The sequence below is a fragment of the Podarcis filfolensis genome (assembly GCF_964270895.1).
Source record: "Podarcis filfolensis genome assembly, chromosome: Z".
Taxonomy (NCBI): Eukaryota; Metazoa; Chordata; class Lepidosauria; order Squamata; family Lacertidae; genus Podarcis; species Podarcis filfolensis.
This window is the reverse complement of record NC_139617.1, coordinates 32,760,906-32,773,965: the sequence shown is the minus strand read 5'-3', so window position 1 is coordinate 32,773,965 and position 13,060 is coordinate 32,760,906. Positions and strand designations below refer to the sequence as shown.

The following is a 13,060-nucleotide window of genomic DNA, read 5'->3' as shown; positions in this document are numbered from 1 at the left end:
ATGAGAAATGGGGAGAAATGGAAATTGACAAATTCACTGCTCCCCAACTCTGAGTATGGCTAACAATGGATCTCTCTCTCTCTACCTCCCTCTCCCTCTCAATGTCCTATCTATACCCCCGCATACCGGTACTTCCCTATCTTGTCTACCTCCCTATCTATCTCAGCCATTCTGATTGCAATTTTTCAGCATCTTCTTAGCATATAATGCTCAGTTCTTGTTGTAGCTGAGTGGAACGAAGCAAGCAGGCAGTTGAGGAATTTGGAGGGGGGGGGGGCTTTGCAATCGTGGTTATGAGGCCATTCCAAAGGTGAAATTCTTGTAGAAAGTCCCCCATCTCCTCTCTGGCTTAGCAATGGAGCGTTTTTGTGCTGTGGAATGTGGCAGTTTTCCCAGAATGACTAAGCAAGCAGGGATCTCCCAGATGGCCTCTCCAATAGTTGGTCTCTCTCAGCCACTCCATGCGACACTAAACCTCTCTCTTCCCCACCCCTAAACCTTGCAACTGAGCATTTGCACAAAATCCAGAGAGCGCTGCCTGAGCTGGTTGCCAGTGAACTTGCTTACATTTGTTTATATTTATTTATTGGTTTTATATCATCACATTGGTAAGCCCAAGGCACAACTAAATTAAAAAGACATTTCACAGAATCACAGAGTTGGAAGTGACCGCGAAGATGATCTAGTTCAAACCCCTACAATACAGGAACCTTTCACCCAAAGTGGGGCTCAAACCCACAAACCTGAGATTCAGCATTTCATGCTCTACCAACTGAGCTAACCCACTTGGCAAAAATGTCTGGAAGCTGATTGAATGAGCAGTAATACAGCAAGTGCGATTCATTGCAAACAAGTGTAAAGTGATGCATGCTGGGGCAACCTCCCCCCCCTTAAATCTCACGTCTACTCTCATGGGGTCTGATCTGACAGTGACAGACCAGGAATGAGACCTTGGGGTTGTAGGAAATATTTACTCCCTCATTCAATGGACAGCCAATGAACAGAGGTTGGATGGCCATCTATCAGGGATTCTTTAGCTGTGATTGCTGCATTGCGGAGAGCTGGACTAGATGGCCTTAGAGGGATCCCTCCAGCTGTACAATTCTGTAGTTCTATACCATCACATAACAGCAATGGGCCCAATCTTTGTGGTGACAGCCTGGAAGTGGTCCTAGTAAAGACATTCTGCCCGAGCATAAGGATTGTGGAGGACACAGGAGAAGCTTGGATTACACCATGGAGCTGCCATCGACAGACCCTGATTGACAACCTTAGTCAGTGTTTTATTACTCCATTTCTTGTAGGATATCGGAAACTGCCTTAACGAAAATGGTGCCTCCTGATTAGTGGGCCTGCTATTTATTTATTTTTTTAATAAAAAGGTTGCATTATTTTTCAAACCAGAAAACGTAGATGACAAAGAGTCAGAGAGAGAGAGAGAGAGAGACAGAGAGACACACACACAGAGAGAGAGAACACATTTCCTAACACGTCGCCAACTGTGGCAAACTTTCTGTATCAGCTTAAAATCAAAGTTTGTTTGTTTTTTTAAAAAAGGGAAACTCCATATCCAGATTTAATGAATTAACTAAATTAATGAATTAGCCAATATTCCAAAAAGAAAAAACAGGAAACACTTTAAAAAACACACCCAATTGCTTGGGATTTATTTAATCTGAAGACATCTTGACATTTTACCTTGGAAAGACAGCCCCTGCCACATTCCATAATTGTGATTGCTGGATTGGAGTAATATCCATTGAATTCCTTGTTCATGAAACACAGATACAAAGTTACCCGATTTGCACCTCTCAGATTAAGGGCGCAGCCGGTAATTCTTCTGTGCACCAAATTGAATATATGAAAGAACACATATTAAAATGTTTTGGGGGGAGGTGCGAAATGCTTTCAAATATGTGTTTCCCGTATTTTTTAAAGAAATAATTTGCAGATCAATGCAGAAATGGAATCCAATGGAATTATGGATAGAATCATAGAATTGTAGAGTTGAAAGGGACCCCGAGGGTAGTTCAGCCCCTTGTCCACCAGCTAGTCTGCTCCACTGTTGATAAAAAGGGGAAGCTCCATGAAATGGAACTAGACATAGCTGTAGGAAAAACCTTAGCTTCCTGAAAAATCTCCTGTTTTTATTTAAAACCAAACTCAAGTGGCTAGCTCTCATGGTTACAAAGATGGCTACATGATTGTTAGGTCCTAACTGCCAGCTAAATTAGAATAAATCATTCCTATGTGGTTATGTTCCATGACATGCCTGGAATTTTATTCATTTAATCCAAATTTTGCACAGTTTAGCTAAATAGCAAACAGATTCCTTTGGGCTCAGTGCCTGGCTGCTAAGACGTCGCTTTGCCAGAAGGCAATACAATGGGTAATAGGTTAGTGCTGTGTCAAAAACTTATCCTGGGCTTTTCCTCTTTCACAGAAGCCTCTTTCACAGAATTGCAGAGCTGGAAGGGACCATAAGAGTCATCTAGTCCAACCCCCAGCAATGCAGGGACCTTCAAATGTTATCAATGCTGCCTTCAAATGTTATCAATGGGGAGAGAAATTCTCATGGGCAGTGAAATTCTCATGGGCAGGGTTCAGGATTTTTGTGGCGCTTACTTTTGAAGTGACTGAGTAGTGTTTGTGGGTGCCTTTTATTTCTGCCTGCAAATCCAGACTCCCTTGGAAAGTGGTGGACTCGCCTTCATTGGAAGCTTTGAAGCAGAGGCTGGGATGGCCATCTGTCATGGATGCTTTAGTTGATATTCCTGCATTGCAAGGGGGTTGGACTAGAAGACTTCAGCATCCCTTCCAACTCTGCAGTTCTAAGGCTGAATGTGAATTTGAACCCTGGTCTTGCAGTCTCTACACTCTGAGCACTACATGACTCTGGCTGTCATGAACACAGGAGTGGCATGCTTCCACCTTCCTTTTACAACCTGCTGAGCTGAACTTGGTTTAACTGGGCAAATAGCTGAAAAGGGGATTTGATTCCACAGGAGATCTTGGCTTCAGCTGTGCTGGCAAGTGGTGGCTTGCTATACCAGAACAGCGAGGGAGTTTTTGGGGCAGAGATGCCATTGCAAAATCTCTGGTGCATTGTGCCAGGTTTTGATATTGAAATTCTAGCCTGTGGTTTGTTTGGGCTGGTTGAGAGCCATGCTTAAACGCAGACACACACACACACACACACACACACACACACACACACACACACACACTTGGAACAGAAGTGCACATTCCTCCTCCACAGCTGGTTCTAGCCAATGGTTGAATGGACTATAACTTACATCAGCTCCAGCCAGTATATCTGCCTGGAAATCGCCAGGTTGAGGGAAAGGCTCTGCTAGATGCAGCCAGGTTGAACTCTGTCACACGTCATGAGCTGGTGTTATGAGGAGGGAAGCTGTATGTTATTGCCCTGCCCTGCCATACCAGTTCAATAGCAGTTGTTAGAGGGAGAGGAGGGGTGCTATTGTGCTTGGGTCCTGCTTATGGCATACCCATTGGAGAATCTGGTTGGCCATTGTGAGGACAGGATACTGGACTAGGCCAGCAGGCCCTTCCTATTTCCTTATGTTCTGTAATTTAGGCACTTGGGGCTGCCCCGAAAAAGGCCCTGTCAAGCATAGATTCTAGCTGGAAGATTCAGGACAGATAAAAAGAAAGCCCTTCATGCAGCACACAGTTAAACTATGGAATTTGCGCCCACAGGATAGCCACCAACTTGGTTGGCTTTAAAAGAGGATTGGACAAAATCATGGAGGAAAAGGCTATCAATGGCTATTAGCCACGCCAGCTGTGCTCTGCCTCCATGGTTGAAAGCAGCTGTGCTCCTGAATACCCGGAGCTGAGGGCGATGAAACAATTGCTGAGATGGTGGTGGAAAACTCATTCTGAATCTGACTGGACATGGGTTAGAGCTCAACGTTGAGCCTACCAAGTGGTGATAGCGATGGCAAAGAGGACCTTCTTCACCGCCTCTATTGCATCTGCAGAAAACAGCAGCATGAGTCTCTTTCAGGTGGTTCAGAATTTAGCGAAACCACCTGCATCATTGGGGCCTGGTAAGGACCCCAAGATCTCCTGCAATGATATTTGCAGATAAAGTTGCTCAGATTCAGAAAGAGGTAGACTCCACCGTGGGAGCAGGGTGGGGACAGGAGAGTGCTAGAGTCCTGTCTAGTCAAGTTGTGTGGGATCATTTCCAATCTGTTACCTCTGAGGATGTGGACAGGCTGCTTGGACGAGTGAAACCCACCTGTCTCCTTGATCCTTGCCCATCCTGGCTCATAAAAGCAAGCCGGGAAGAGCTGGGCAGTGGGCTCCGCAGGGTGGTGAATGCTACCCTCTGTGAGGGAGCCTTCCCGGACATGCTGAAAGAGACGGTTATTAAACCACTTCTTTAAAAAAATCTTTGGACCCTGCCAATATGGCCAACTATCGCTCAGTCTCGAATCTTCCATTTTTGGGCAAGGTGATTGAGCAGGTGGTTGCGGAACAACTCCAAGCACACCTGGAGTATGCAGACCATTAGGATCCCTTCCAGTCAGAATTCAGGCCTCACCATGGGACTGAAACTGCCTTGGTCACGCTGGTTGATGATCTCCGGCGGGCGAGGGACAAAGGTGAAAGCTGCTTCCTAGTTCTGCTGGAAATCTCAGCAGCCTTTGTTACCCTCGACCACGACATCCTTCTGGACCGTCTAGAGGGGCTTGGAGCTGGGGGCACTGTTACACCAGGTTCCACTCCTTCCTCCTGGGCCATGTCCAGAAAGTGGTGTTGGGGGGTGAGTGTTCAGTCCCCTGGGCTCTCACTTGTGGGGTGCCTCAGGGTTCCGTCCTCTCCCCCATGCTTTTTAACATGTATATGAAGCTGCTGAGAGAGATCATTAGGGGGTTTGGGCTGGGTGTTCATCAGTATCTCTTTTAAATCATAACCAGTGAAGGTGGTGAATATACTGTGTGAGTGCCTGGAGGTGGTTGGAGGATGCATGGTGGCTAACAGATTGAGGTTGAATCCTGACAAGACAGAAGTACTGTTTTGGGGGCACAGAGGGCAGGCGGGTGTGGAGGACTCCCTGGTCCTGAATGGGGTAACAGTGCCCCTGAAGGACCAGGTGTGCAGCCTGGAAGTCAATTTGGACTCACAGCTGTCCATGGAGGCGCAGGTCAATTCTGTGTCCAGGGCAGGTATCTACCAGTTCCATCTGGTACACAGGCTGAGACCCTACCTGCCCACAGACTGTCTCACAAGAGTGGTGCATGCTCTAGTTATCTCCCACTTGGACTACTGCAATGTACTCTACGTGGGGCTACCTTTGAAGGTGACCCGGAAACTACAACTAATTTAGAATATGGCAGCTAGACTAGTGACTGGGAGTGGCCGCCAAGACCTGAAAAACCTACATTTGCTCCCAGTACGTTTCCGAGCACAATTCAAAGTGCTGGTGTTGACCTTTACAGCCCTAAACAGCCTCGGCCCAGTATACCTGAAGGAGCGTCTCCACCCCCATCATTCAGCCCAGAGGGCCCAACTGTGGTGCAGCTCCGAGGGCCTTCTGGTGATTCCCTCACTGCGAGAAGTGAGGTTACAGGGAACCAGGCAGAGGGCCTTCTCAGTAGTGGCACCCTCCCTGTGGAACACCCTCCCTTTAGATGTCACGGAAATAAACAACTATCTGACTTTTAGAAGACATCTGAAGGCAGCCCTGTTTAGGCAAGTTTTTAATGTGTTAATGTAGGGAAACCCAGCCAGATGGGCAGGGAATAATAATAATAATAATAATAATAATACCAATTGCTAGAAAGAACAGGAGGGAAGAGTGCTCAAGCGCTCAGATCCTGTTCACAAGTTTCCCACAAGTTGACCACTGTGAGAAGAGGATGCTGGACTAGATGGGCATCTGGCCTGATCCTGCAGGCTCTTCTTATGGCTAGTTGAACCAGTGAACTGATCCAGTAGGCTCTGCTTATGTTCTTATGAAAACCTATCCAGGCCAGTGCTACTCTAATGCCAGTGGCATTCCACCACTGGGGCACCAGCATCAAGAAGACCCTCATGTGTGGCTGTGTCCCAAATGCTCAGTTAATGCTGCATGGATAAGGGGGTCTCTCTGCACAAATGTACCACCTCAGCAGGTGTCTGTGGGAGCAGATGATCCACCAGATATTTAATATTTATATCCAACTAAGTTCTACTCAGAGTAGACCCAGTGACATTAATGGATCCAAATTAGTCACCATCTGTTAATTTCAGTGGGGCTATATTTCAGAGCAAGCACCCTGAACTTGGCTCAGTAGCAAATTGGCAGCTAACGCAGCTGCTCCTTCACCGTCATTAATATGCTCCTGGCAAGCTCTCCTGGTTAAGAGCCTAGCTGCCACATTCTGTGCTGGATGCAGCTCCTGAATGGAGCCAAAAGGCAGCCCCATGTGCAGTGCATCACGTAAAGCCTGCCCTGGCACAGCCTGTTTTATTACACCCTACGAGCCTTTGCATTAGGCAGGTGCCATCTTCAAGGGTGGCATTAGGAGGGAAACCATGTGGCATCCATAGAAAAGGAAAGTTGCTTTTGATCGGCGGTTGAGCAGAGGCATGCGCCATGGCAGACTTCCAACAAGATACCCACTTCTTCCTTCCTTTGTTCTTGTCTTTTCCTCAGGCATATTACAGCTAGTGATTAGCCAAATCATATTTTAGTCATTTTCCCTCTGGCAATGAAAATTCATGCGCCTTCTTGTGTTAGCAGGCCACAGAGTAAACCTAGAGGAAAGAGGCAGGGGGGTCTGAATATTATGGAAGCCTGTTCCTGAGTCCCATTGAGACTTAAGCACATAAGAAGAGCCTAATGGATCAGACCATTGGTCCATCCAGTCTAGCACCCTGTTCTTACAGTGGCCAACCAGGTGCCTGTTGGAAACCTGCAAGTAGGATTCGAGCACAAGAGCAAATTATCCCCACCTACCATTTCCAGCAACTGGTATTCAGAAGCATTGGTGTCCTTTCCTCCATGAATTATTCTAATCCTCTTTTAAAATCATCCAAGTTGGTGGCCATCACTGCCTCCTGCAGAAGGCAGTTCCATAGTTCGACTATGTGCTGTTCGAATAAGTTCTTTCTCTGTCTTTAATCCTCCAGTATTCAGCTTCACTGGATGTCCACAAGTTCTTGTGTTATGTGAGAGGGAGAAAAGCTTTTCTCTATCCTTTTTCTCCATGCCATGCATCATTTTATAAACTTCTATCGTGCTGCCTCTTCCTTGCCTGTTTTCAAAACTAAAAAGTGCCGAATGTTGCAACTAGGGCTGGGCAATGCCTGGTTTTCAACCTAGTGTTATATCACCAGTTAAACATTGTGATATACTGATCTATCACAAGGTCTGAAATGAGGATGGAACTATGTAGAGGCATTGGCTGGCTTCATGGTTTTTACTGCTTCGTGGTTTGTGCCAGTGCCTGCTCTTGTGATTTGCTGCCTCCTGCAGGAGCCGGCAGAGTAAACAGGGGCTGCAGGAATCAAGAGAAGCATTGCCTGCCTTCACGGTTTTTCCCACATTGTGATTTTTGCATAGAGGGTGCACACACACATAATAATTCATGATATATTGCCAGGTCAAAAAACATGAAACCGATATCACCATATGGACTTTAAACTGGTTTTGGACGATATATCAGTATATTGTCCACACCATAGATCAGCAGATTTTGTTCCTTTCCTAATGATCCCAAACACGGAATCTGTAATTTTCACAACTGCTGCACACTCGCACTTACTGGGGTGATGGTGTTAACCACCCACAACCTACAGACCTGGCAGAGCATGGTGGAGGACTCATAGTTGGTTCAGGGTTACTTCCGCAGGCGAGAACTTCGAATGTGTTAGTTGGGTTCTCCTGGCTAGAAGGCACATCCTTCATGCCATCCTCTGGCTCAGGAGAGGAGTCCCTTTCAGGACCTTGTAGAAACCACTCTCTCTGTAGGGAAAATGAGCTTTCCATCTGCTGGGAGTATTGTTATTTTGAGCCATCAAAGTCAAGCAGGCCATAATGCTGGCCAATTGGGCATCCTTGCAACAATCTCACCTTTGACTTTCCCCATGGCACGTTGCAAGATGAATTTTGTAGTGATAGTGGAAGTCGAGGGGTGGGGTGGGGGGCGTTCTTTTAATCTCAGACACTCTTTTTTTTCCAATCTCAGAAAGAAAACTCTGCATGGGCACTTAAATCTTCTTCCCTAGATCAGTGGTATTGTTGTTTACACTGACATGTTACATTGGTTGTGTATTCTTTTTGTAAAGCGCTTTGGGTGGGTTTTTTTAAACATTATTCAGATTTATTCAGATTTATATTTAATTTGTATATCATCCTTTATCTAAGGAACACTAGGCAGTTTAAAATATAAAAACAGAAGAATATATAACATAGTTACAAATAAAACAATTCCTCTCCTACCCACCGTTTAAAAGGCCATAGATTGTTTAATTAGCCCAAGGTTTGGCAGAAATGGATACATTTGAAGGAAGGAAGGAAGGAAGGAAGGGAGGGAGGGAGGGAGGGAGGGAAGAAAGAAAGAAAGAAAGAAAGAAAGAAAGAAAGAAAGAAAGAAAGAGAAATGCAAATATTTGTTTGTAATTTGGGGGGTAGTTTTTGTTTTCAAAAACTTTTTAAAAAAGAAAACTGTTACAGAAAACTATATAGGGAATATAATAAGTTGCTGAAAAGAGGGGACACTGTTCTTCTGTCGAATGGAAACAACTGGGGTTTGGGATATTTAATGCATTTAAAGGCCAGGGAAAGCTTACAACATATTGAGGTTCCTGAGGAAAAGTGTCAGCGAGAAGGATAATTTATTTTCCTCAGCCAAAATAAAGAAGTCACTTCACTATACTGAGTTAGCCCCGTTTACCTTGCTTCTAAAATTTCACCTGATCATTAGATTTGGGTTGTATCCAAAAGGAGAATAAGAGGTGACATGATAGATGTTTGTAAAATGATGCACAGCCTTGAGAAACTGGACAGAGAAACATTTTTCTCCCTCTCTCATAACACTAGAAATCGTGTACATCCAATGAAGCTGAATGTTGGAAGATTCAGGACACACAAAAGCAAGTCCGTCTTCACACAGCACAGAGTTAAACTATGGATTTTGTTCCCCCAGGGAGACAGTGATGGCCACCAAATTGGATGGCTTTAAAGAGGACTGGGCCAATTCATAGAGAAGAGGGCTATTGATGGCCACTAGCTTGCGCTTGAGTCCTGTTTGAGAGTTTCCTATTGGGGCATCTGCATGGCCACTGTGAGAACAGGATGCTGCACTAGATGATCCAGGAGGGCTCTTCTTATGTTCATAATGTTGGTTCTACTCAAAGCAGAGGAACTGAAACAGATGGGCATGGCTAACTTAGGTCCATTTAATTTCAGTGGGTCTACTCTTATTTGGATAAAACCTATTTGGATACAACCCTTTCTCTCTTTTCCTTGGAAATAAATTATTTGATGCTTTTGTTGCTGTTCTGTTTCATGCATGTGGTCATGTGGAATAACCAAATGGCAATCTCTTTTCACCTTTTAATCCCGGTGCTTCTTCTTTTCCCCCCCTTACAGCTGAACCTGCAGATCTCTTGAAGGTATTAGATTTTCACAACTTACCCGATGGCATATCGAAAACAACAGGTTTCTGCACAAGCAGGAGGTCTTCGAAAGGCGCAGATGTGGCATACCGTGTGACCAAGGATGCACAGCTGAGTGCCCCAACCAGGCAGCTCTACCCTGGTAAGACCTGTTTTTATTCTGAGGTTATACACAGTTAGACCATGCATCCATCTACCTACTCTGACCAGAAGCAGCTCTCCAAAGTTTCAGACAGAAGGCATTCCTTGCCCTACCTGGAGATGACATTGAGAATTGAACCCTGGACCTTCTGCATACACAGCAAATGCTCTGCCACTAAGCTATAGCTTCCCTTTAAAAAAGAAAGAAAACAAGATTCCAGTCCTCATGGTTCTGAGAAAAAGGTCTAATTTAAAAAGGAGCCTGAGGAGGCTGTTTTATTATCAAATAGAACTCTAGGAAGCTGAGAGGTTTTTAATCTATTGTTACTTTTAAATTTGGGGAATTTGAAAGCCTTTAAGATACATGTGCAAAAACTGTCTCGGTGGCTTCTCTCTGTGAGTTAGTGTTGCAATTCTTCAAAACAAAACGCCATAAGTGTTTTCCCACTCCCCATGTTTTGCCACGCTGGCAGTGGCTAATGCAACAGGATGCAAAGACCCTAAAACTACCAGCTTAGGAGAACAAAACCTTCTAATTATCTCAAAATATGCTATGAGGCAGAGGGCGCTTGGGTAGAAAGAGTTCTGTGGCTTTGTCTTCATCTCCCCATCTCGACACCCTTGATATTCAAATCCCCCAACCTCCATTTCCCTTGGAGATGCTCTGCAATTACTTCTGTTGTCTTTCTTTTAGCATCCCATCATTTGCTTGCTTGTGAGCTAGAGTAACATCTAGTTATTGGGATGATGTGTGTCATTAAAGAAGAAAAGGGATGAACGGTTTCAGAAAGTCCTAGGCAGCTGGCCAACTGACACATCCAAGGTCTAAACAAGGCACTTTTGCTTATTGATGGGTTTCGTACACAGGGCTTGACTTCATGGAATCATGGAATTGTAGACTTGGAAGAGCCTCCAACAGGTCGTCTAGTCCAACCCCCTGCAAGGCAGGACTCAAAGAATCCCTGACAGGTGGTCACCCAATTCTTGTCAATCTGCTTTGCAAAGCTCTGCCTCAAAATATGCAAAAACTCAGAAGAGTTGAGGGACATCATAATATTCTAGTCCTCATAGTTCTGAAGCATGGGCTGAATTAAATAGGGCCACCAGAATCTGCCACACCAAGTCAAGCCATTGGGCTTCCCAGTTCAGTTGTCTATACTGACTGCTAACCGTTTTCCATATTTCAGACAGGTGCTCTACCACTGAGGTTATGACCCTTTCTCTAAAAATAAATAAAGATTCTAGTCCTCATGGTACGGAATAAAGGACTGAAATAACTAGGAACATAGGAAGCTGCCTTCTATCAAGCTAGCAGATTGGTCCAAATAGCTCAGCACTGTCTACACTGGCTGGCAGCGGCTCTCTAGGGTCTCAGAGAGGGAGTCTTTCCCAAGCCTTACCTGGAGGCTTACCTGCTATTGATCCTGGGGCCTTCTGCATGCAGAGTATGTGCTCTTCCAGAGAGCTATGGTCCCCCCCCCACACACATTAAAAAAATGTTCTGGTCCTTGTAGTTTGGAATGAATAGCTGGATTAAATACAATGTAGGCAGTTGCTTTCTGCTGAGTCAGAACATGGCTCCATGTAGCTCAGTACAGTGGTACCTCAGGTGACAAACACCTTGGGTTACAAACACTTCGGGTTACAGACTCCGCTAACCTGGAAGTAGTACCTCAGTTTAAGAGCTTTGCCCCAGGATGAGAACAGAAATTGTGCGGTGGCAGCGGGAGGCCCTATTAGCTAAAGTGTTACCTCAGGTTAAGAACAGTTTCAGGTTAAGAACAGACCTCCGGAATGAATTAAGTTCTTAACCAGAGGTACCACTGTACAGTGGTACCTCGGGTTACATATGCTTCAGGTTACATATGCTTCAGGTTACAGACTCCGCTAACACCGAAATATTACCTCGGGTTAAGAACTTTGCTTCAGGATGAGAACAGAAATCGTGCTCCAGCGGCATAGCAGCAGTAGGAGGCCCCATTAGCTAAAGTGGTGCTTCAGGTTAAGAACAGTTTCAGGTTAAGTACAGACCTCTGGAACGAATTAAGTACTTAACCCAAGGTACCACTGTACTGTTATCATTGACAGCTAGTGACTTTCCAAGGTTTCAGGCAGGGATCTCTCCCAACCCTACATGCTTGTGATACTGGGAATGGAACCTGGGACCTTCTGCGTGCAAAGCAGGTGCTCGACCACTGAATTACAGCTTTCCCCCAAGGAACACTGCCTTCTCTGCACATTTTGAACTCATTGCTTTGGGTCCAACTCTACAATTCTATCATTCTATGATATTTGGTCTCATTCCCATTTCCTTTTTGAAAAGGTCGCCTAAGCAAGAGGCCTTTGTCACCAATCTTACAATATTGTGGTTTGGGGGTTATGCTTCCATTGCAGGGAATTAACCACTCTCTCTCCCGCCCCCCTTTTCCAATGCCAGCCTCTCCATTCCCTGAAGACTTCTCGATCCTAACCACTGTAAAAGCAAAGAAAGGGGGCCAGTCCTTCTTGGTGTCTATCTACAATGAGCAAGGCATACAGCAGATTGGTGTGGAGATTGGGAGGTCTCCCGTATTCCTATACGAGGACCACACAGGGAAGCCAGGCCCTGAGGACTACCCTCTCTTCCGGGGCATCAACCTCTCAGATGGCAAGTAAGTCTGGCTTGGAACAGGTGGGTGAGACAGAGGGGTGTCAAAGATTTCTAAGAAAACAGAAATGGGAGAGGACGTAGCCAGGGGTCATTTCTTCATCCCATGTCCTGAACCAAAACAAATGCAGCAAATAAGTACCTAGGAATAGCCCGCTGGATCAGGCCAATTACCCTTCTAGTCCATCATCCTGTCCTTACAGTGGCCAACCTTGTGGATGAAACCCACAAGCAGGATCTGAGCACAAGAGCATTCACCCCTCCTCTGGTTTTCAGCAACTGGTATTATTCAGAAGCATTATTGCCTCCAACCATGACCACTGAGATGCCTCCAGGATATTGTAGAGTTGAAGAAGGTTCAGAAAAGAGGATGGAGCGACTTCCCTATGAAGAAAGGCTGCGGCATTTGTGGGGCTGCAGCATTTGTGGGGCTGAAGTGCTTGTGGCTTTTAAGTTTAGAGAAAAGGTCATGAAGAGCAGACACGATAGAGGTTTATAAAATGATGTATGGCATGGAGAAAGCAGAGAGAGAAGAGTGTCTCTCCCTCTCTTATAACACTGGAATTTGTGGGCATCCAATGAAGCTGAGTGCTGGAAGATTCAGGACAGATAAAAGAAAGCCATTCTTCATGCTGC

The 13,060-nt window shown here is 45.4% G+C and overlaps 1 protein-coding gene across 3 annotated transcripts in view; it reads left to right on the top strand.

Moving 5' to 3' along the window:
• Positions 1-13,060, top strand: part of COL5A1 (collagen type V alpha 1 chain) — a 193,537-nt gene that overhangs the window by 30,947 nt on the left and 149,530 nt on the right. For all 3 annotated transcript variants that reach the window (XM_083596243.1, XM_083596244.1, XM_083596245.1), the window contains exons 2-3: positions 9,611-9,778; positions 12,215-12,428. In XM_083596243.1, coding sequence (XP_083452369.1) covers positions 9,611-9,778; positions 12,215-12,428 — 382 coding nt within the window. The remainder of the gene's footprint in view (positions 1-9,610; positions 9,779-12,214; positions 12,429-13,060) is intronic.